The sequence below is a fragment of the Vipera berus genome (genome assembly GCF_964194415.1).
Source record: "Vipera berus genome assembly, chromosome: 1".
Classification (NCBI taxonomy): Eukaryota; Metazoa; Chordata; class Lepidosauria; order Squamata; family Viperidae; genus Vipera; species Vipera berus.
Genome location: NC_138202.1, coordinates 86,433,889 through 86,455,942, shown reverse-complemented (window position 1 = coordinate 86,455,942; position 22,054 = coordinate 86,433,889). Strand labels below are relative to the sequence as shown.

The following is a 22,054-nucleotide window of genomic DNA, read 5'->3' as shown; positions in this document are numbered from 1 at the left end:
TGGAGGTTGAAGGAAGTTTCTGCAACAGTGTGGGAGGTACTGGAAGGGGAAATCAATGAAGGCAGTTGGAGATTCCACTGAATCTTAGATCATTGAATAGTATAGAAATCTGAACTCATCCTTTACTCTTTGGCAAATACACATTATCAATTATTTTATGACTTAAATATTTATTTTTCCTTATATAGATGTCCTTGTTTGGAGCAATGACAGGATGATTCACTGGGTGGTGTCAATTGGCCTTAAAGAATATGCAAATAACCTTATAGAAAGTGGAGTTCATGGTGCACTTCTGGCCTTAGATGAAACTTTTGATCACAATGCATTAGCTCTGTCTTTACAAATACCCACTCAGAATACACAGGTAATTATAATAACATCACTTGATGGGTATGTTTTTATTCATATGTTTGGAACTTTATAAGATTTAACATTGAAGCAATGAGAATTTTTTCCATTAACTATTTCAAGAAGACTTTTCATACTTCAATCTGACATGCCTGAATTTTATTTTTGTTACTGTGTTTAATCTGAGAGCTGTGACAGTCAAAAATCAAAGCAGATTCACTGGTGGTAATAGAATCAGAGTTGCAAGCAGACATTTTGGTTCTCATGGTGAATACCTGCTCAATGCAAAAAACCCAATTCAATAGTCTAGTTAGATGTCTGGCTAGTTTCTTGCCTTGTATCCATTGAAGGGAAGCTTACTAACTTTTGGCTAATTGGTTGCACTTGTCAAAAGTAATTGTTAGTTATTTTTGCAGTCTGCAATTTAAACCCATTATTCTGAGTTTGGCATTCTGAAAAGAGAAAACTAGTTTTGACTTTTTATATGAGATTCTTTGAAGTATTTGAAGAATGGTATCATAAACCTAGGAAAATACTATTTTGTTTGGACATTATTTAAATTATGTAAATTTTGTAAATCTAAATTCTGAAACTGTAGCTCAAATGTTTGAAATATTTTTAAGTTTTGTAATTATTTTTAATTAGGCTCGTGCTGTCTTGGAAAGGGAATTTAATAATCTTCTTGTGATGGGTACAGACAGAAAGTTTGAAGAGGTAAGTTTAATTTTATGAGTCTATCCAGCCTATTATTATTTATATGGGCAGCCAAAATAATCTGCATCAAATATTTCTTTACAGAAAGATTTTGAAGTATGTGACACCACATTCACTGCAGAAAGATATATTAATAAGGTTTTGATATAACTAATGGCCCATCTTTTTTCTTTCTGCTATTATAGAACCCAGAATTAATAGTACCTACTAATGCAGACAAAATGATTCACTGTGTTCAAAGATAGTTTAGATAACTTGTTTCCTTAATTTTAATGTAATATATCATTTAATATATTGAGCCTTGGTGGAGCGGTGGGCTAATGCCTCCTTAAGTAACACCAGCTGCCTGCAATTAGTGCAGGTTCGCATCCCACCAGGCTCAAGGTTGACTCAGCCTTCCATCCTTCCGAGGTAGGTAAAATGAGGACCCAGATTGTTGGGGGCAATTAAGCTGACTTTGTAATAATGCCGCTTGGGGTGTGTGTGAAAGCCCTAATAAGCAGGCATATACATAGAATGAAGGCTACTGCTAAGCTTGTAAGCCGCCCTGAGTCTTTGGAGAAGGGCGGGATATAAATGGGATTAAAATAAAAATAAAATAAATAAAATAAAATATTCTTTCTCCACTACATGTTCAGTATCACTTTATCTTCAAGATTTTTCATTGTTCTGTTCTTTTTATACATGAGAGAAGAAAACAAGCAGCAGTAGTTCCTGTTGTAAATTGTATCAAGATTTCATATTGTATATCTCATACTGTTTTGACTAAGTGTTACTGATCAAAATCTGGTGTCATGCTTTAGATTCAGCCATAAGAGTGTATCAGATCTATAATATTCTAAGGTGAGACCACTGGAAAAAATGTCATACAAGTGGCATAAAATAAAAATGAATATGAAGAACCAAGCAAAACTCTTCTTCAAACTTAATCTGGTGATTCTGGTAGCAAAATTTACTTTTTTTTTAACCACCATAAAATCCACATCTTCCTTAGTTGAGCTATTTACAAATGTTGAGGAACCTATTGAATCTGAGTAGAAATCTCAAACAATTGCAGTAACCAGTTTTGCAGATAAAATGAATCATAACATCAACATCATGATTGTTGATTCCATAATTTTTAAAAGAAGCAGATGCAGAATACTTCATTATCCCTTCTGTGAGAATGTAAGTGCTGGTATACCACCCATAGAGATCAAGTTTGGTAGTAAAAACCAGAAAACTGATTTACCATGTGATCTGGTAATTCTATTTTTGGTAACAGCTTATGAGACTTTATAAGAAAAATGTGTTTAAGTACTAAGATATAGGGGAGTAAGGTATTATATTTATAAAAAGAAAGAGGGTTATTAGGATTTTGGGGGGGAAATCCTGACCGTAAATTCTTGTAAAAACGCCAGTAAAATGTAAATGTATATTTAAAGGATACAGCTATGGTACCTGTCATAATCTCCTGTAACATATTACAAATATGGAAATTTTGTAGTGTCTTGTTCATTTTCTAGTATGATTTTTCAGCATGCTTGTTAATTTGACAGGATGATGATAAAAGCTTTAGACGTGCACCGTCATGGAGAAAAAAGTTCAGACCAAAGGACATAAGGGGTTTAGCTGCTGGATCAGCAGAGACCCTCCCTGCAAATTTTAGGGTTACCACTTCAATGTCTTCACCTTCTATGCAACCAAAGAAGATGCAGATTGATGGTAAAACGTTAATTATTTAAGCATGATATTTATTTCTGAATTAATTTGTAAGTGAACTGAAAAGCATTTGTTTTGTGTAGAAAACTCACTCTGCATGGACTGCTTTACTGGATTGCTTTAATTTCTAGTGAATGATTGTGGTATTTGTATTTTGTGCTCCTTTAGTATTAATAACTGGCTATCCATGTACTCTGTTTAATGAAATCTTCAGTTGTCTTTATCATTTAAAAATCCCTTTCACAAAAGAAAAAGTAAAAAGAAATGGAAATGTTTTATCAGCTTACTGTTGTATTAAGATAATGTACAAATAAGTATTTTTTTTAAAAAATACTAAGAGACAATAATGATCACAGTAATATTAACAGAAGAAATTTAAGGGACAGAAGGCATGGCCAGCCTATGGACACTATATCTTCAGTGAGGGAGTAAAAAGCAAGGTCCTTATCTGACATTAAGGGACGTAGTGGCTCAGTGGGTTAGGACGCTGAGCTTGTCGATCAGAAGGTCGGCAGTTTGGCGGGTCGAATCCCGAGTGCCGCGTAACAGAGTGAGCGCCTGTTACTCGTCCCAGCTTCTGCCCACCTAGCAGTTCGAAAGCACGTAAAAATGCAAGTAGAAAAATAGGGACCACTACGGTGGGAAGGTAACAGCGTTCTGTGCGCCTTTGGCGTCTAGTCATGCCGGCCACATGACCACGGAGAAGTCCTCAGACAAGTGCTGGTTCTTCGGCTTTGAAACGGAGATGAGCACCGGCCCCTAGAGTTGGAAACGACTAGCACGCATGTGCGGGGGAACCTTTACCTTTACCTTTACCTTTATCTGACATTGAAAGATAGATATCAGTGTCCAGGGATGAGTTGTTCAACTGGGAGCCATGACAAAGAAAAACCCTTCTAGCACAACATTCTTCTCACAGTCTTGAGATGCTGAAGCCCTCATGCCTCTTCAAAATTTGGACACGTACATAATCCTTCAGGTATCAGAGTCTAAACTATGAAGGGCCTTAACATTACAACAACCTTGGAACTTCAACCAGCAAAATAAAAGTACTCCGTGCAATTCTTGTAAGACCAGTATTGGATGGCCTCTGAAGGGTCTTCTGGATAACATCCTTGTTACTGCACTCTATACTAACTTCAACATCCGAATGATATGCAAGGACAGGTCAACAGAGAGCAAGCACATTGTAATAATCCAAATGGGAGAATACCAGAGTATGGGCTACGTGTTCCTAGCATTTAGCAGCATGTTAAAATGTTATTTTAAAATTCTAATCTGTAGTATTTTCTTGTTGATAGCCCTATTTTGTTGATCTTCATTTTACTTTTCTTATCTTGCTTCTTGATTCCGATCTTGATAATTTGCAGTTCTTTTCATTTTGCCCCAACTACCTGAGGTCATTCAGCCCCAAATTAAAAAAAAAGTTTTATCTTTCAAAAGTCATTAATTTTTAAAGAGTGAAAATTTCAAAATATATTTGATTATTTTCTATATATCCTGATCTCCAGTTTATCAGGGCAAAGCATTAAAGAAAGGTTATAAACATACACATTGATACTGTCCTCAAGTTTTCTAATGCTAAAGAAATCAAAGAATTTTTAAGATCAAAAGTTTATATGAAATAAAAATGAAAGGAAATGATTTAAAAACTATAGTACATATTACCTTATTCAGTGCATTGTTATCCTAGAGACTGCTTTTTGCAGGTAGTGATTAAATGTCTATTGGTTGATGAGGGGCTACAGAATATGCCTGGTAATTTGAATTTTTAAGTACCTGTCTTCAGTTTTTATAAGGGACGCGGTGGCTCAGTGGGTTAGGACGCTGAGGCGGCAGTTTGGCGGGTCGAATCCCGAGTGCCGCGTAACAGAGTGAGCACCTGTTACTCGTCCCAGCTTCTGCCAACCTAGCAGTTCGAAAGCACGTAAAAATGCAAGTAGAAAAATAGAGACCACTACGGTGGGAAGGTAACAGCGTTCCATGCGCCTTTGGCGTCTAGTCATGCCGGCCACATGACCACGGAGACGTCCTCGGACAAGCGCTGGCTCTTCGGCTTTGAAACGGAGATGAGCACCGGCCCCTAGAGTCGGAAATGACTAGCACGCATGTGCGGGGGAACCTTTACCTTTACTTCAGTTTTTGTCTACTAGCATCAGAATTGTAAGCTTTATTTTTTATATATAAGTAAAGGTAAAGGTTCCCCCGCACTCGGGATTCGACCCGCCAAACTGCCGACCTTCTGATCAACAAGCTCAGCGTCCTAACCCACTGAGCCACCGTGTCCCTTTTTTTATATATAAAAATATATAAAAATAAATACTGTACTATATATTATAGTGTATTAGTATAAATGCATTAGTGGGTAAATTTGGTTGATTCAAAATTATGGTTAATGTTTTAACTACACTCTTCACCAGAATAATTTTATTAATTATATTTCATGTTATCTTATCTTAGTGAACATATTTAGGGAATACAGATAAAAGATAAAATAATAGAAAGGTTGCTTGTGCCTTAACAGAATGGGTGGTTCTTCTCCTTCTCTGAATGTTGTTAAAAAGCTACTCCTTATTATAGGGACTTAATAGTTGTCTTGAACTAGAACAGGGGTCGGCAACCGGAAAAAGGAAAAGAGCCACTCAGAACCGGTTCCTTCACACAAACAAAAAAGTGGGAGCCGCAAAAAGTGCGCCCGTGTGCGTCCACTCAAGCGCATTCGAAAAAAACATTTTGCGCATGTGCAAAATGGGAGGCACCTGCGCGGCGACGGGTCTCCCCTTTGGAGAGGTGTGCGCCGTCCCGTTCGGAGACCTGCCGTGTTTGTCAAACGGACGAACGCGGCAGCTGTGCAAACGGGATGGCGGCGGTTTGGAGAGTGCGCGCACACCTCTCCCAAGCCGCCGCCGTCTGGAGACCTGCCGCATTCGTCAAACATTGACGAATGCGGCAGCTGTGCAAACGGGATGGCGGCGGTTTGGAGAGTGCGCGCACACCTCTCCCAAGCCGCCACCGTCCGGAGACCTGCCGCATTCGTCAAACATTGACGAATGCGGCAGCTGTGCAAACGGGATGGCTGCGGTTTGGAGAGTGCGCACGCACCTCTCCCCAGTCACCCGGTGCGCGTGCACCTCTTTGAACGGGCAGTGGTGCATGCGCACCTCTCCAAATGGAGAGTGGCACCGCCCGTTCCGAGAGGTGCGCGCGCACCTTTCCGAAGGGCGGAGGTGCGAGTGCACCTCTCCAAGCCGCCGCCGTCCCGGCCGGAGACCTGCCGCGTTCGTCAAACATGGACGAACGCGGCAGCTGTGCAAACGGGATGGCGGCGGTTTGGACAGTGCGCGCGCACCTCTCCAAGCCGCCGCCGTCCCATCTGGAGACCTGCTGCATTCGTCAAACATTGACGAACACGGCAGCTGTGCAAACGGGATGGCGGTGGTTTGGCGAGTGGTTTGGCGAGAACTAGAAACAAGATTTCAAACAGGAGTCTTTCCCAGCCTGGAGAGCTGCCTTTTAGTTGTGGCTTTTTATACTGTGATGAGAAACTAAATTATTTTTAGCTTGCTCAGATGAATGGGGATGATTTATACCTCAGTCCGTAAAACCCATTTAATAGTCATGCATTCATGATTATTAAGTATGTTCAAAATCTACCTGCTATATTAAGGAGTGATTTCCCGGAGCTCCAGATCAGATCGTAGGATTACCTATTCCTACGACGTTAGGGAATGGCAGCAGGTGTAAAGACAGAGGACCCTATCGACATCTGGGATTACGTCCCCGCTATCTACAAGCGGTGAGGCGCTCCAACCCTCTGGTTTCTTCCCAAGGCTCCGGGAGCAAGGATAAACAGCCACCTGAGCTCCGGTTGGTGTACTTGAATGCCAGGTCCATAATCAACAAGGCTCCTCTTATTCACGATCTGATTGAAAGTGAGCATACGGACCTGGCTTGCATTACGGAGACCTGGTTGGGCCCAGAGGGTGGCGTGCCTCTGGTCGATCTCTGCCCACCAGACCTTCGAGTGCTTCACCGACCTCGGGCTCAGGGTAGGGGCGGGGGAGTGGCAGTAGTTATAAGAAAGACTCTTTGTCCTCAGGAGGCCACCATCGTCCAAATAGCCGGATGTGAATCCCTCCTCCTAAGATGTGGCCCTTGGTCACAGCTAGGCTTACTGCTGATATACATTCCGCCTAGTCGCACAGCAACGGCCCTGCCTGAGCTTCTCGATATCCTCTCGGGGCTGGTGGTTGAATTCCCCAAGTTTATAGTTTTGGGTGATTTCAATCTACCATCCCTGGGAGGATCATCTGAGTTAGCCCGAGAGTTCATGGCTTCCATGACGGCCATGGACCTGATACAAGTAATTCGGGGCCCGACTCATGTGGGAGGCCACACGCTTGATTTGGTTTTTCTATCTAGACGGTCTTTAGATGATCTTGGTGGGGGTTCCCCAATTATTACACCCCTGTCATGGACCGATTATCATCTCCTGAGGCTGGTCTTCTACTATGCCACCCCCCGTTGTGGAGTTGTGGAACCATCAAGATGGTTCCGTCCCAGGCGCTTAATGGACCCTGAGAAGTTCCAGGCAGCACTGGGGTCTCCACCTGCCTCCTTTGCTCACAGCTCGGTTGATGCCTTAGTGGAAGCCTGGGAAAAGGCTGCCACGGATGCACTTAACCTAGTTGTTCCCTTGCGGCCCCTGACCAGATGCAGATCCCAGTTCGCTCCATGGTCTTCCATGGAGCTCCGGGAGATGAAGCGCCGGAGACAGGGCCTAGAGAGCCGTTGGAGATCCACCCGATCTGAATCCGACCGATCACGACTAAGATCCTTTACTAGATCTTATCTCGCAGCAATGAGGATGGTGAGGTCCAATTACTTCGCTACACTCATTGCATCCACAGATAACTGCCCGGCCGCCTTGTTTAGGATAACTCGCTCCCTCCTTAATCAAGAGGTGAGGGAGGATCCCTTACAGGGTCATGCCGAGGAGTTTTGCCAACATCTGTCGGAAAAATCACTCGGATTCGGACCGGCTTAGACTCCGACTGGGCAGAGTCTAACGATCAGAACATGGGTGGTCTTGTCAATGTTATATGGGATAAGTTCGACCCTGTGACCCCAAAGGAAGTGGACAGAATTATGAGGAAGCTGAGCTCCACCACTTGTTTATTAGATCCGTGCCCTTCCTGGCTGGTTTATTCAGCTCGAGAGGGAACACGAATCTGGCTCCAGGCGCTGATATCCGCCTCCCTGAGTGAGGGTTGTTTCCCCTCCGTCTTGAAAGAAGCGGTGGTGAGACCCCTCCTCAAGAAACCTACCTTGGACCCAACTATATTAAACAACTTTCGTCCGGTCTCCAACCTTCGCTTTCTTGCTAAGGTTGTTGAGAGTGTGGTGGCACATCAGCTCTCTTCGGTTCTGGAGGAAACTGACTATCTGGACCCGTACCAATCGGGTTTCAGGCCCGGACACAGCACAGAGACGGCATTGGTCGCACTAATAAATGATCTCTGGAGAGCTCCTTCTAGATCTCTCAGCGGCTTTTGATACCATCGACCATGGTATCTTGCTGCAGCGTCTCAGGGGATTGGGAGTGGGAGGCACGGTTCTCCAGTGGTTCTCCTCCTATCTCATGGGACGTTCGCAGTCGGTATTAACAGGAGGGCAGAGCTCGAGGCCTCTCACTTGTGGAGTCCCTCAGGGGTCGGTCCTCTCGTCTCTCCTGTTCAACATCTACATGAAGCCGCTGGGTGAGATAATTTGTGGTATGGGGTTGGGTATCACCAGTATGCTGATGATACCCAGCTTTTTATTTCGACCCCAAACCACCTCAGTGATGCCCTTGATGTGACGTCCCGTTGTCTGGAAGCAGTTCGGGTCTGGATGGGGAGGAACAGGCTTTAACTCAACCCTGACAAGACTGAGTGGCTGTACGTACCGGCATCTCGGGATATTCAGAACATTTCATCTCTTTCTATAGGGAGTGAGTTATTACACCCCACAGATAGGGCTCGCAACTTGGGAGTCCTCCTAGATTCACAGCTTTCCTTGGAAGACCACATAATAGCTGTGACTAGGGGAGCCTTTGCCCAGGTTCGCCTGGTGCGCCAATTACGGCCCTATCTAGACCGGGATGCCCTACGTACGGTCACTCATGCACTCGTGACCTCTCGTTTAGACTACTGCAATGCTCTTTACATGGGGCTGCCCTTGAGGACCACTCGGAGGCTCCAACTGGTACAGAATGCAGCCGCGAGAGTTGTGTTGGGAGTCTCCCGATACTCCCATGTTACACCTCTACTCCGTGAGCTGCATTGGCTCCCAGTTGTCCTCCGGGTAAGATTCAAGGTGCTGGTAATGGTTTTCAAAGCCCTGCATGGCATGGGTCCGGAGTACCTTAGGAATCACCTGCTGCCAGCGTCAACGTCCCTCCGTCCAGTGCGCTCCCACAGAGAGGGCCTCCTAAGGGTTCCGCCGTTCGGAGAATGCCGTCTGGTGGCTCCCAGAGGGAGGGCGTTCTCTGTGGGCGCGCCTGACCTATGGAACCGTTTACCGGTTGAGCTCCGGATGGCTTCCGACCTTCGCTCCTTCCGACGTGACCTAAAAACATATCTGTTTGAGCAATCCGGTCTGGTCTGACGGGTTCTGTTGTAATTATTGTTTTAAGGTAACTATCTTCTGCATTTGGGCAAAATTAGGGTTTGTTTTCAATATCTGTATTTGTGCATTCTGATATTTATGTCACTGTTCACTGCCCTGAGTACTTAGGGAGAAGGGCGGTATACAAATCAAATAAATAATTAAATAAATAAATAAATTTCAAATATATACTGAAGCTTGCAAAAATGAAGATATAACCAGGAATGCTACATTCTGTGTAGCTAACATTTTGTAACTTTCTTGTGTAATACTAACTGCATGCTGTATTCTGCATGTCTTCTTGATTGTTGTTGAAATAGGCAATGTATCAGCAACACAAAGATTGGATTCTGCTACAGTAAGAACTTATTCATGTTAAAGACTTTCATTGGTAAGTAAAAGCGATACACTGATGAACATTATGCATTTATTGTATTCAAGGTTTTACTCTAGTGACTATGGCATATTGAAGATTAGGGCAACTGGATTTCATTGTGTAGTATTCAGAGTTATGAATTTATAAATCAGTTTGCAGGTTACGTGAACTAGTAGTCCTGTCATAGAATCATAAGACTGAAAGGGACCTTGAAGGTCCATCCCACATAAATGGCTGTTCCAGTCTTTTCTTGAAAACTTCAGTGCCGGTGTACTCATGACTTAGGAGGCAAGACGTTCCATAACTTAATAGCTCTCACAGTCAGGAATTGCCTCCTTCTTTCAAGTTTGGATCTCTCTCTATAAAGCTTCCATCCTCCTTGGCCTTATCTTACCCTGTGGTGCTACGGAGAAGAAATCCAGACCACCTTCCTTGTCACACCCCTTCATGCCCAGCCTAGTCTGGACTATGGAAATTAAAATATTGTGTGCAATGTAACCAGTGATATGTTTAATATAAATGCATTCGGCAGAATTTAGCTTTTGAAAGAGACAAGATGATGGCTTTCACCAATTTCTTTTTAAAAGTATCCTGGATAACTACTCCGGTGGCAGAAAGAAGGGGGAAGAATAGAAATCTACATAGAAATGACCTCTACATAGAAAACTTCTCCCACTCCATGAGCTGAAGTGGTTTGTCATTCTGAGAACAAACCCAGTTCAGTCCATTCTATTTATATGTAAAATACAACAAGTATATATTTGTTGCATATTTTATTGTTAATTGAGCTAATGAGCAAAGGGCTATAAATTGTATTGTTCATTAGAATTTTTGGTTTAGAGAAATATTACTATCTTAAGTAGATCAAGTTCAGTAAATAAAACGTCTTTTTGGCAGATAAAGGTTATTATCTTTTTTCATACTTGCTGTTACTTGTTTCATTGTACTGAGGGCAGTTTCTGAAATTAATATGTTTATTTTACTTTCAGTTTATCCCCACTATTTCTACAGATGAACTGAACCATTTTGAACTCAATGACCATATTTTGGAAACAGCTGAAATCTTTAATCTGTTAATACTTGTTAAATCAACACTTTGAAATATTTTATTACAGAGTTTTTAATTAGGTTAATTTGTGAGTACTATAAAAAAGTATTTTAGATTAAATGTTTCTTATACTTATGTGGGTGTATGTGTGTCCCATTACTTAATTTTCTATTAAAATTGTCTGTCAATCAAGTTATTACTTTATGTTAATTTTAGTATTTTCATCTGAATGTACTGTAATGCTTGTATGTATCTGTCCCTATAAGTAATATAGGGCTTTATTGTAAATTATGCAGTTATTGTAATTACCAATAATGAATTTAATAAAGTGAAGGTGAAAATTTTTTTACAATCTTTGTAAAGACATCATGACACCAAGCAATATCAATATATATCAATATATGTATTGCTGTTTGAAAACTGCTAGCTATCTCTAAAAATTGAAATAATTCCCTTTTTTCAGAGAGGCATATGTTTATTAACAAAGCAGGCAAGGTACCTGATTCCATTTCCGTTAGAAACTGTACCTTTTAAACTTTTAACATTTGTTTATTTAGTGTGTATTCTTATTTAAGGCTTTTGTTTAGTATAATTTGCTTTACATTCATAAATGTGGGAATTTTTAGAACATTATGAAACATATGAGACCTAATGAGGTCATTTATAACTACTTTTTGTGGCTGTATTTGTACAGTCTATGTTCATTGATTGAGCATAAGCAAGCCATAAGTGGAAATATTTTCTGTTAAGCAAGAATAGCTACTACGTAAGAGTACTTGATAGGCAACATGGAGTGCTCCGTTTCTGGGTTTTGATGTGAAAATGTTTGTGAAAAGATATCAATGCAGTTCTTTTAATGGACCAATCATGATGCACTGCTGCCTCATGACAAAGATGCTAAGAGCATAACATATGGAGGCATGTGGTAGTGCAACTATTAAAAAGGCCTTACTTTTCTTATGTCATCTTTTAGATATATTTATAAGCTTGTTTTTAAATCCAGGCAGACTTTAGTTGTTAATAGTTTGAGTCATTGCAAACAGTATAAGTAGAAAATGCATCATTCATTTTTAAATAGCATCTTATGAAGCCAGCAAGGAGGAGATTCAGATCATGGTGCATTATTTATTATACAATAATATACATGGCATGTCTTTTTCTGTATTTGGTTTTGGCTCTTTTAAAATTGTACAACTTGAATTCATTGTTACTATTTTTTCTATTAACCTTATGTGTACTTTGAATAATGTAACAAATTATGTACAGTCTAAGTACTTTGAACTATTTTTATCACAGTATTATTTATTGCTTTCTTTCAATAAATTTCTGAAGCATTTTTCCACTGCCAATAAAATGTTATTATCTTGTGATGAGGCTTGAGATGTTTTAAAATAGTAATTGAGATATTAATGCAAATGAAGTATCTTGTGACATATTAATGCTTCCTTTGGCAAAGACAGTTTTATAAGATCTGTTTCACCTTAGAAATCACACTCTGCATATATGTAAGATATACTATTACTATATAAACTTATCAAAATGATTTGTGCAAGAAATTTAAAATCTGAATGTTAATGCTGTAGTTGTTCTTCTCTGCTATAATGATAGGTACCAAGGAATGATTGTATGCTTTAAATAAGACATGTCAAACACAAGGCCCGGGGGCCAGATCCGGCCCGCGAAGTGGTTTCATGCGGCCCATGAAGCTATCCTGGAAACAGTGAGGGAACAGCCCCCACTGCCTTGGCCCTGGCCCAGAGACCCTCCTTCTGCCAGAGACCCTCAGATCTGTCCCACTCCTGCCCAGGCCCCCATAGGCACCCTTGATACGAACGATGTAGAACTGGCCATGCCCACCCAGTAGGCCATACGCACTCTAGCCACGCCCACCCAGTAGGCCACGCCCACCCAGCCCCCTGAGGGTAACCACAATGCTGATGCAGCCCTCAGTGAAATTGAGTTTGACACCCCTGCTTTAAATCTACCAGATCTCGGGTCCACAAATCCAGATAGGACTATCAGATAGCAGCAAAGAAATGTGGAAGACTCAATTTTTTTTTTACTGCTCAGTACTTGTGGATTATATGCGTGCATATTTTAATCTGAATTTTAGACACTGAGACTAAGGAATTTATGATTATACTGAAGCTATATATAAAATGAACAGATTCACTTTATGGTAACATCTTTTCGTCATCATTGAAGGTGGAATTTTGCTTCTGCCGATCCCTAATCTGTATTTATGGCACAGCAGCAAGTAGAATACTTACTCTGAGCAAAATGGTTTGTGAGCTATATAAAATAATATTTTACTTTTACTGCCTTTCCTCCTGACCCAAAGCAATGAACAGAAATAAAATAAACAATATTCAATAAAACAATTCAGTAAAATGGCCTACTATAAAATAAATCAATAAAAATAACTGTGCAGCAGTTTAAAATATAGTACATTGTATATGTCAATATAACTATTCACATTTACCCAGACAGGATAAGCCACAACGAGAAGGCTTATATACAGATTTTAGAGAATAGCTTTTAGTTTATTAGTTTCTTTTCTTTTTTTAATATTTTATTTTTTATTCTTTACACACATACGTTAATTTTCCAAACAACGTGCGAACTAAGTTCATAATTCATTAATACATATACAAATTTCTCTCTTTGGTTCTTTTTTTATAAAATAAATTCCAGCTTTCATAATATTCTGTTTCTTCTTTGTCTTTTAGTCTCATAGTTAATCTGTCCATCTCTGCGCATTCCAGTATCTTCTTTATTAGCTCTTCTTCTGATGGTACTTGTTCATTTTTCCAGCATTGTGCATAGCTTATTTTTGCTGCAGTTATGATATGCAGAACCAAGTATGTATTTTGTTTATCAGTCTTTTCTGGTAATATACCTAATAAAAATAATTCGGGATTAAATGCTACATGTTCTCCTAATATATTTTCTAGCCAAGCATGTATTTTTCTCCAATAAGTTTTTAGTTTATCACATGTCCACCAAATATGATAATATGTACCTATATTATGTTTACATTTCCAACATTTGCCTGATACATTTTAAAACATTTTTGCTAATCTGGCTGGAGGTAAATGCCATCTATAAAACATTTTATACCGATTTTCTTTATATGCAGTTGACATTGTCAATTTGTAATTTCTCTCCCATAATTTTTGCCATTTTTTCTAACTATAGTATAACCAAAATTCTCTGCCCCCATCTTGTCATTGTCCCCTTAATTTGTTCACTTTCCATCTCTAAAGTTAACAAAAATGTGTACAATTTTTATTTAATTTCTCATCAAGTAATATCTTATCAAACACATTTTGTTCTTTATAAAATCCATACATTTTCATATCTTTTTCATATCTATTTTGTATTTGTAAACGTACCCACCATGACATGTTGATACCCTGATGTTCTAGTTTATTAGTTTCATCTTAACTCTGAAGATTTATGCTAACTTTAAACCTATCTAGCTGTGCAAATCAAGACTTGGGGAATTATTTTTAGTTTCTTTTGATCATCCAATCAGTAAATAAGAAATGGTTGTGCCTGGAACAAATTATTAATAGGCAGGCTGCCTGCCTGCCTGCCTGTGAATTTTGTGAAATTCATCAGAGAACAATTTTGTTCTTCATTTGCATGTCATTTTTCCTTACACTACAAAGGCCTACCCCGACATTTAATTTGTTAACAGGAGAGGCAGACATAAGATCATGAAATCCCTTTATCCCCAGGGTGAAGCCAATTGTAGTTCATGTAATTAGTAATAAACTCATACCAGCTATCAATCTTAAAAATTATTTCTCTATCACTTCGCATTGCATAGAATCCATGAGCAATTTACAATTCCTCAAAGTATTTTAAAATAAAAATGAAATCAAATTTAGTGTAAAATCAAAGAATATGTTAAAGAAACATAGCAAAATAAATGGCTGAGAAGTTTATAAAAAAATGCTTCAAACTCGTTAGCATTATGTGTAGGGTAATTTTTCTATATGATGGGCCTTTTTCCTGCCCAGAATTATTTCAGCTACTAGCTTTTTCTTCATGGATAGAATTCTAGATTCACACACTATGCTAATCACTACAGTTCATTTGTTCTGGTACGTGGGTATGCAATTTGGCAATGTCTGCTACTTATAATATTGTTGAGACTTCAAGTTAGATTTCTAGTCACAAAATATATGCTGTATCAGTTTAGCTGTAAATCAGTTCCTCCTATTACAAACCTGATGTAGATAGCTGCTAATCTCATTAACTTTCCTTTTTGATGTCTTCGGCAGCAACACTTGAACTACTGTGTTATAAATTGGCAGTTTGGGAGTTAATGGTGCCTTGCCCGGTGGAGACAGGAAATTCCTAATACCCCATCTAGTCTTTGCGCCACAAGAATACTGGCAATGCTACACAATATGTGACTCATTAAGCAGGCAGCAATGGATGGGGGAGAGGGAAAGGATAAAAAAGTCTTGGAGAACTTCCTACAGCACGTAGGACACTTTCCCTTGGAATCCTTATTCTGCTAGCAAACCCTTATATTAATCCATGTAGCTTAGTAGCAAATTGAGGGCAACTAGAGTATGTACATAAGGGACGCGGTGGCTCAGTGGGTTAGGACGCTGAGCTTGTCGATCAGATGGTCGGCAGTTTGGCGGGTCGAATCCCGAGTGCCGCGTAACAGAGTGAGCGCCTGTTACTCGTCCCAGCTTCTGCCAACCTAGCGGTTCGAAAGCACATAAAAATGCAAGTAGAAAAATAGGGACCACTACGGTGGGAAGGTAACAGCGTTCCGTGCGCCTTTGGCGTCTAGTCATGCTGGCCATATGACCACGGAGACGTCCTCGGACAAGCGCTGGCTCTTCGGCTTTGCAACGGAGATGAGCACCGGCCCCTAGAGTCGGAAACGACTAGCACACATGTGCGGGGGAACCTTTACCTTTACCTTAGAGTATGTACACAAGGAGAAAGGTAGTTGGAAATTTCATGTGTGGCCATGACATCACATACTCCTAGAAATTGAATGGTCATAATGAGGAACACACCGTGGCTCATCATCTGAGGGTGGGAACCCCCATGTGCAACATCACAGACCTTTCAAAGACAAGTGTTGATGTCACACCTTACCACCCTCACTAGGTGGTGGTTCCATCAGCTAATCCAACCCCCTGCTCAGGCAGGAAACCCTATACCATTTCAGACAAATGGCTGTTCAGTCTCTTCTTAAAAACTTCGTGTTGGAGAATTCACAGCTTCTGGAGGCAGGTTGTTCCACTTATATAAATGTGATAAATGTACACATTATATTATATATCACTCTTCCTTAGCCCACTTCAACTCACAGGATTGTTGTGGGCAAAATAAGAGAAGGAATGAATACTATGTATGCCTTGAGTGATTTATAAAAATGATAAATGCGGGATAAAAATAAATGCCACATGCCAAATCCTATCAATCCTAGAATAAAATCAGATGGCTTTTCTCAAATTTTCTGCATATTTTTTTTGCTGAAATCATGTTTCATGAGTCCTAATTGCTTAATATTGTAAATTAAGGCTAAATTAACATTTGGCAAATCTTGCATTTTATTCACGATTTTCTTTAACATCAGTGACTTCTCTTAGGGGAGCATGGTGCCCTTAATTATTTCTAATGTTTAAACAAAGTCATTGTCAAGGCGCAATTTCAAACACATTTTAACTTCTTCAAGCATGAGATGAACGCAGGTGACTTTTAAATAAAAGCGACATTGATCCAAAACGACGCCCCTTCTCCCCCCCCTCCCCGAATCGGAAACATTTCTGCGCATGCTCGGCATAATCCACAGCAGCGCTTCACTCTTCCAGAAACTTGGCGCAGAAAGCGGGAGATTCGCAGGAGGGGCATCGACCAAAGTAGTAGCTCTCCCGCTTCGGCCTAAGCCTACTGAAGTTAATTCTTTGCTTAAGACGGAGCCTCCCGAGCCGCTGCGCCTGCGGATAGCCAGAAATGCGCCGGCAATTAGCACCTATTGACAGGGTCGACCCGGCGACCTCCCTCCCTCCCCCCTCCTCCTCAGCTCTTGCTTTGCATGCCTCCCCGCGAGCGCACGCGAGCGCAATCCTCCCCTTCGTCGGGGTTCGCGCAGCGCGCGCGCTCCGGCAAGCCAACCCGACGTCGAAGGTTGGGAGACGGGAGTCGAAGGGCCTTTTTGTCCTTTGTGGGGTTGCGTTCTTTTCGGCTACTTGTTAAAAAAGCGTTGGGACTACAAAACTTGGGGGCATCTGGCAACATCTGGTTGCTCATTCGCAAAGGCCTCGCTCGATGCGCAGAGACGGGCTCGCAACTCTCCGGCCGGAGGTGCGCCTTGAGGGAGGGGGGGCGGGGGGGAAGAAAGGCAACCCGTGGAAGAGTCGCAAGGGTCATCGGAAGTCAAAGCCAACCCCCCCTCCCTCGTGCCATTTATAGTATTAATTTGGGGGGGGGCAGGCGCAGGCGCTCTCGCTTCTTTCGAGGCAAAAGGCTTCTTTAAGTCGCGCGGGAGGGCAAAAGCAAGACGCTCCGCTGGGCGAGCCGGCAGACGGGCCGCCGTCTTTGCAGACGGGAGCGGGCCCGCCGAAAAACCCCGGGATCTTTTATTTTTTTCTCCCCCAAGGAAACGGACTGATGCGGAAGCCGCGTCTTTTCGCCTCCCGCAAGCCCGCAGCGGAGGCCGAGCAACCGACGGGGGCGCCGTGGCCATATCCCACCGGATGACGCGCCGTGCTGAAAAAACAGGAAACGGGATCCTGGGAGAGGCGGAAATTGCAGTGCTAGCAGAGCTCGGAAGGTGCCAGCAGGCTAAACGAGGAGCGGGCGTTGCGTCGGGAAGGAAGGCGCCTGGGCAGCGGGGAAGTGGGCTGGCCGCAAAGTAAGTAGTGACAGGAACCCGGGTCCTTGCCGGGGGCTCCGCGGTCCCTCCGTAGGGGGAGAGAGAGAGAGAGCAGCGTGGACCGGCCGGCTCTTTGGTTCCTCTTCGCCGGCGGGATTGAATGGCGCGGCCAGGATCTGGGGGGGGGTTGTTTGAAAGGAAGAATAAAAGAATATAAATATAGATATATATATATAGATAGATAGATCTTTGGTCATTCGGGTTTTTCCCCACGTAGAATTGAAGGTATAAGAGCAACGTTTCTTATACCTTCAATTCTACGTGGGGAAAAACCCGAATGACCAAAGATCTACATACAAACACCCGCGAAAACCTATATATATTAAAAAAAAGGGGGGAAGGGGAAAAGAATAAGCTCGGCCTGGCTTTATTCTGGTGCGGAGCTCATTCGCCACTCCGCGATCAGAATCTGGGCAGAGGCGGCGCTGATGCGGAGCCCGAGGTGGGGCCGCTCCTGCGATTTTGGCTGGAGGCAGCACAGTCCTCTTGCCAGCAAGCCTGGATGGGGCGGCGGGGGCGCCGCTTGGCATCCTGGTGGGCTGCCTGGCTTCCTTGCTTTGAGGGCTCTTTGTTCTCCAGCAGCGAGGCCGCTGATCAAAGGGATGGTGGTGGTAGTTTTGTCGAATCTGTCTTCCCTCCCTGCCCGATCGGGAGGATGAGATTTGGCTGATTCCTGGCTCGCTCCCCGCACCTCCCTGCTTCTTTAATGCAGGACGGAGAGGACGGTGGCGGTTCCCTCTTTCGCCCGTCTTGATCAGCACGAGGTAGGGTGGGCATGGTAGGAGAAGCCGGGTCGGGTCTGCAGGCTCGTGACTAACGCTTCCCCGGCTGGATCTGCGTTGGTTGGCTTCCTTCCTAAAAATCCCTTTGGAAGTACAGTCAGGCAGGACACCCTTTTTAAAAGCTGGAAATTGTGAAAAGTGGGAACCCTTCCCCCCCCTCTTGAAAGTACAAACCAGTTTTAAAAAGGATCCGAGTTCTAGGGTAAGGGCAATAGTTGTATTAGGACAACTCACAAGGTCTCGAAAGGATACGTGTTTTATCTGCTGCGTGAGGAGGAGAGGATCTTAACTGGGAGCCAAGATGCTTTTTGATGATTTGAAGTAGGGTCTCCCTGTCTGTATTCACAAAAAAATGGCAAGAAGTGGGCCGGTAAATCATGGAGCCAGCCATTCAATTAAATGTGATCACTATTGATTAGGATGCATATTTGCATATGTCAAGTCTACATTGAGAGTTGTGGGTTTTTTGTTGCTTCTGGGGACATAAATGCAGAAGTAGATTTGGTATCAGACCTGATTTTGGGAATGGGATTGGAATGGAATTTTGAGGATGGAATGTTCATTGCTTGTGATTCAGCAAGTCACACAAAATCTTACTCATGGGCTACTGGCAAGGAGATATTTGATTCATCCAGGCTGAGAACAGTATAACAGTAGGTTAGCCATGCTTTAAATATCTATGGGGTCTTCATTTAATTATCTGTACATTGATTTCTTTTCAAGATCAAAGTAATATTAATCTTAGTGTCTTAGGATTTTAATGCAAACTCTACATTAATTTCTTTTCAAGATCAAAGTAATCTTGGTTTCTTAGGGTTTTAGTGCAAAGTATGTATCTGCAAAAATTGAATTCAAATTTCTGTGTTTCATTTAAGATATACTGCTTAGTATTTTCGGCTGCTTTTAACAGTTTTTTCCTCCAATTGTTCCTTTTTACTCTGATAGCAGTAATTGCACCTAGACTAGAGGGTTCGTGACCTTCACGTATGTTTTCTTGGTTTGTCATTTGCTTTCTCTACTCTGACCTCATGACCAAACTGAGTTTGCAAAAGCCCTGCAGGAATGTACATTCTTTGTTCTTGCCCTGATGCTCCTCTGTTTTTCAGTTTTGAAGACGATGTTACATTCTTGCTAAAGAATTATGGAAGGCAGAGTACATTTCAAAACTATGATCAGAAAAGAGATTGTGAAATGTACGTTTTTGAAGGAGAAAAGCAGGCTAAGCTAGAAGGCTAGGTTAATAGAAAAACAGAATAACAGAATTGGAAGGGACCTTGGAAGTCTTCTAGTCCAACACCCTTTGCAAGCAAGAAACCCTGTACCATTTCAGACAAATTATTGTCTAATGTATTTTTAAAAGCTTCCAATTTTGGAGCACCCACAATTTCTGGAGACAATCATTCCACTGATTAATTGTTCTGTCAGAAAATTTCTCCTTAGTTCTAGATTGGTTCTGACCTTGATTAGTTTCCATCCATTGCTTCTTGTTCTGCCTTCAGGTGCTCTGGAGGGGCTTTGTGGCAGTCTTAAATGTTGGAATACTGCTATCATGGTCGCTCCCAGTCCTTTTTATTAAACGTGTCATCAGTTTGGAGTCCTTGTGTTGTTGCCACAAGAGACCCAAGTCCAGCCCCCCCTTCCCCACCCAAATTCTGTGGACCCTCATCTAGCGCCAATTTAGCTTTGACTGTTGGTTGATTAGATTCTTCTGCAAAGGTAGCAATAATAATAATCTGTGCTTTGAATTTAACAAATGTGCCTGGTTATTTGCGCTGGACAGTTTGGGTTGTTAGAAATACTGGCCAAACTGGGAAGGGATTGAGAGAAAGTGTTTGTAAAAGAGGAGGAGGAGGCAGCAAGGTTTTGAGTTTGGACAATTTTTTGTTCAATTTGTATCTGGCCTTTTGTTTAGGAGCTGCAGCTCACTACAGTGTAGGCTCCTGTCCTTGCCTTCTTTCCTTTCATGATCCCTCTGAGGTGGGTTGGTTAAGAGAGAGTATTAGCTGGTCTAATATTACCCAGTGAACTTCTGTGGCTGAACATAAAATCCCTGGTTTCAGTTCCACGCTGTTAACCGTTACCCGTTAGCACACATTCAGGTTAATTGTAGTTAAGACTGCTTTACTTCTGAAATTTTCACACTGCCTAGATCTGAGGAAATTTTCTTAATAAGTAATTTATGTCAGTATACATTATTTAGTTTTTATCTGCTTCAGTTTGCATGCCAGGCTGCTTTAAAAGCGCAGCTTAGCCATAAAATCATTGCATACCTTAGACTCAAATGATTAACTCAAATGATACCTGTAATACCTGCAGCAACATGTCACGCTAACCATTACCAAGGTGAGTTTACTGAGAAAGATTAAATTTATCTTTGAATCCTTTCCTTAAATATGGGGATTCCTGTACAAAGGCAGTGACTTCTTCTCTTATATTACAGATCTTTTAGGAATTACAACTGCTAGGTAATTTGGATTAATTTGCTTACGCTGTTTATCTATTTCCCCAAATATAACTCTACAAACCACAGTGCTATTCTCCTTTCTTTGTGGGAGTTCTTGGTGCTTTCTGAGCATGATTCAGTCCTCTGCCCTGTCAGTGTTTTGTTCCTCTTGGTAGTTCCTTGATTAGGCTGTTGTTTACTGTTTGATTGTCTGAGTTGATAATTTCTTGATTGGGATATTTACTGCTTGATTGTTGGATTAGTATTAGTCTCTGTGTATAAACAGAGCAAACCCCACTCCCTTCTGGCACTGAAGAAATTACCTGGTTGGGTAATGAAATAGCGTAAACCAGGGGTGTCAAACTCAATTTTATTGAGGGCCGCATCAGCATTGCAGTTGCCCTCAGGGGGCCGGGTGGGTGTGGCCAGGGTGGGCGTGGCCTACTGGGTAGGCGTGGCTAGAATGCGTATGGCCTACTGGGTGGGCGTGGCTCTACATCGTTCGCATCAAGGGTGCCTATGGGGGCCTGGGCAGGAGTGGGACAGATCTGAGGGTCTCTGGCAGGAGGAGGGTCTCTGGGCCAGGGCCACGGCAGTGGGGGCCGTTCCCTCACTGTTTCCAGGATGGCTTCGCGGGCCGCATGAAACCACTTCGCGGGCCGGATCCGGCCCCCGGGCCTTGTGTTTGACATGTCTGGCGTAAACTAAGAGAGCACTAAGGACTCCATAGTTCAACCCCGACCTACAAATAATCTCTTCTATTGGCCGCCTTTCTTTGCTATGGTATGAATAGAATCTAAAAGGAAATGTAAGCCTCTGCACTGCTAACCACATCTGGTGTGGAACATTGGAAATGCTGTTGTTGGAGCAGAACCTTCAGCCTTCCTTCGGTATGAAACTGAAGCCTAGAATGGAAGAGAAGCTGAAAATACTTGCTACAGTTCAGCATTTCTGATTTGGCTGAATCTCTGAAGGTTACATTTTAATTTGCTGCAGCTTAATCCAGCGATTTTTTTCTCCTTTGAAATACGGTAATCTGCAGAGAATTCACTGGGATTTTCTCTTGGGTAAATAAAGG

At 42.1% G+C, this 22,054-nt stretch overlaps 2 protein-coding genes across 8 annotated transcripts in view; both read left to right on the top strand.

Moving 5' to 3' along the window:
• Positions 1-12,202, top strand: part of PPFIA1 (PTPRF interacting protein alpha 1) — a 61,712-nt gene extending 49,510 nt beyond the window's left edge. For all 5 annotated transcript variants that reach the window (XM_081315175.1, XM_081315174.1, XM_081315172.1 and 2 more), the window contains 5 exons: positions 189-364; positions 994-1,062; positions 2,601-2,766; positions 9,732-9,802; positions 10,777-12,202. In XM_081315175.1, coding sequence (XP_081171301.1) covers positions 189-364; positions 994-1,062; positions 2,601-2,766; positions 9,732-9,790 — 470 coding nt within the window. In that variant the 3' untranslated portion in view covers positions 9,791-9,802; positions 10,777-12,202. The remainder of the gene's footprint in view (positions 1-188; positions 365-993; positions 1,063-2,600; positions 2,767-9,731; positions 9,803-10,776) is intronic.
• Positions 12,203-16,794: 4,592 nt separating this feature from the next.
• Positions 16,795-22,054, top strand: part of CTTN (cortactin) — a 40,726-nt gene continuing 35,466 nt past the window's right edge. Inside the window, exon 1 of one of the 3 annotated variants that reach the window (XM_081313764.1) lies at positions 16,795-17,180. In XM_081313764.1, the coding sequence (XP_081169890.1) occupies positions 17,145-17,180 (36 nt within the window). In that variant the 5' untranslated portion in view covers positions 16,795-17,144. Of the gene's footprint in view, positions 17,181-17,285; positions 17,731-22,054 lie in introns of those variants that run through there. The other 2 variants (XM_081313765.1, XM_081313767.1) reach the window with 2 other exon arrangements.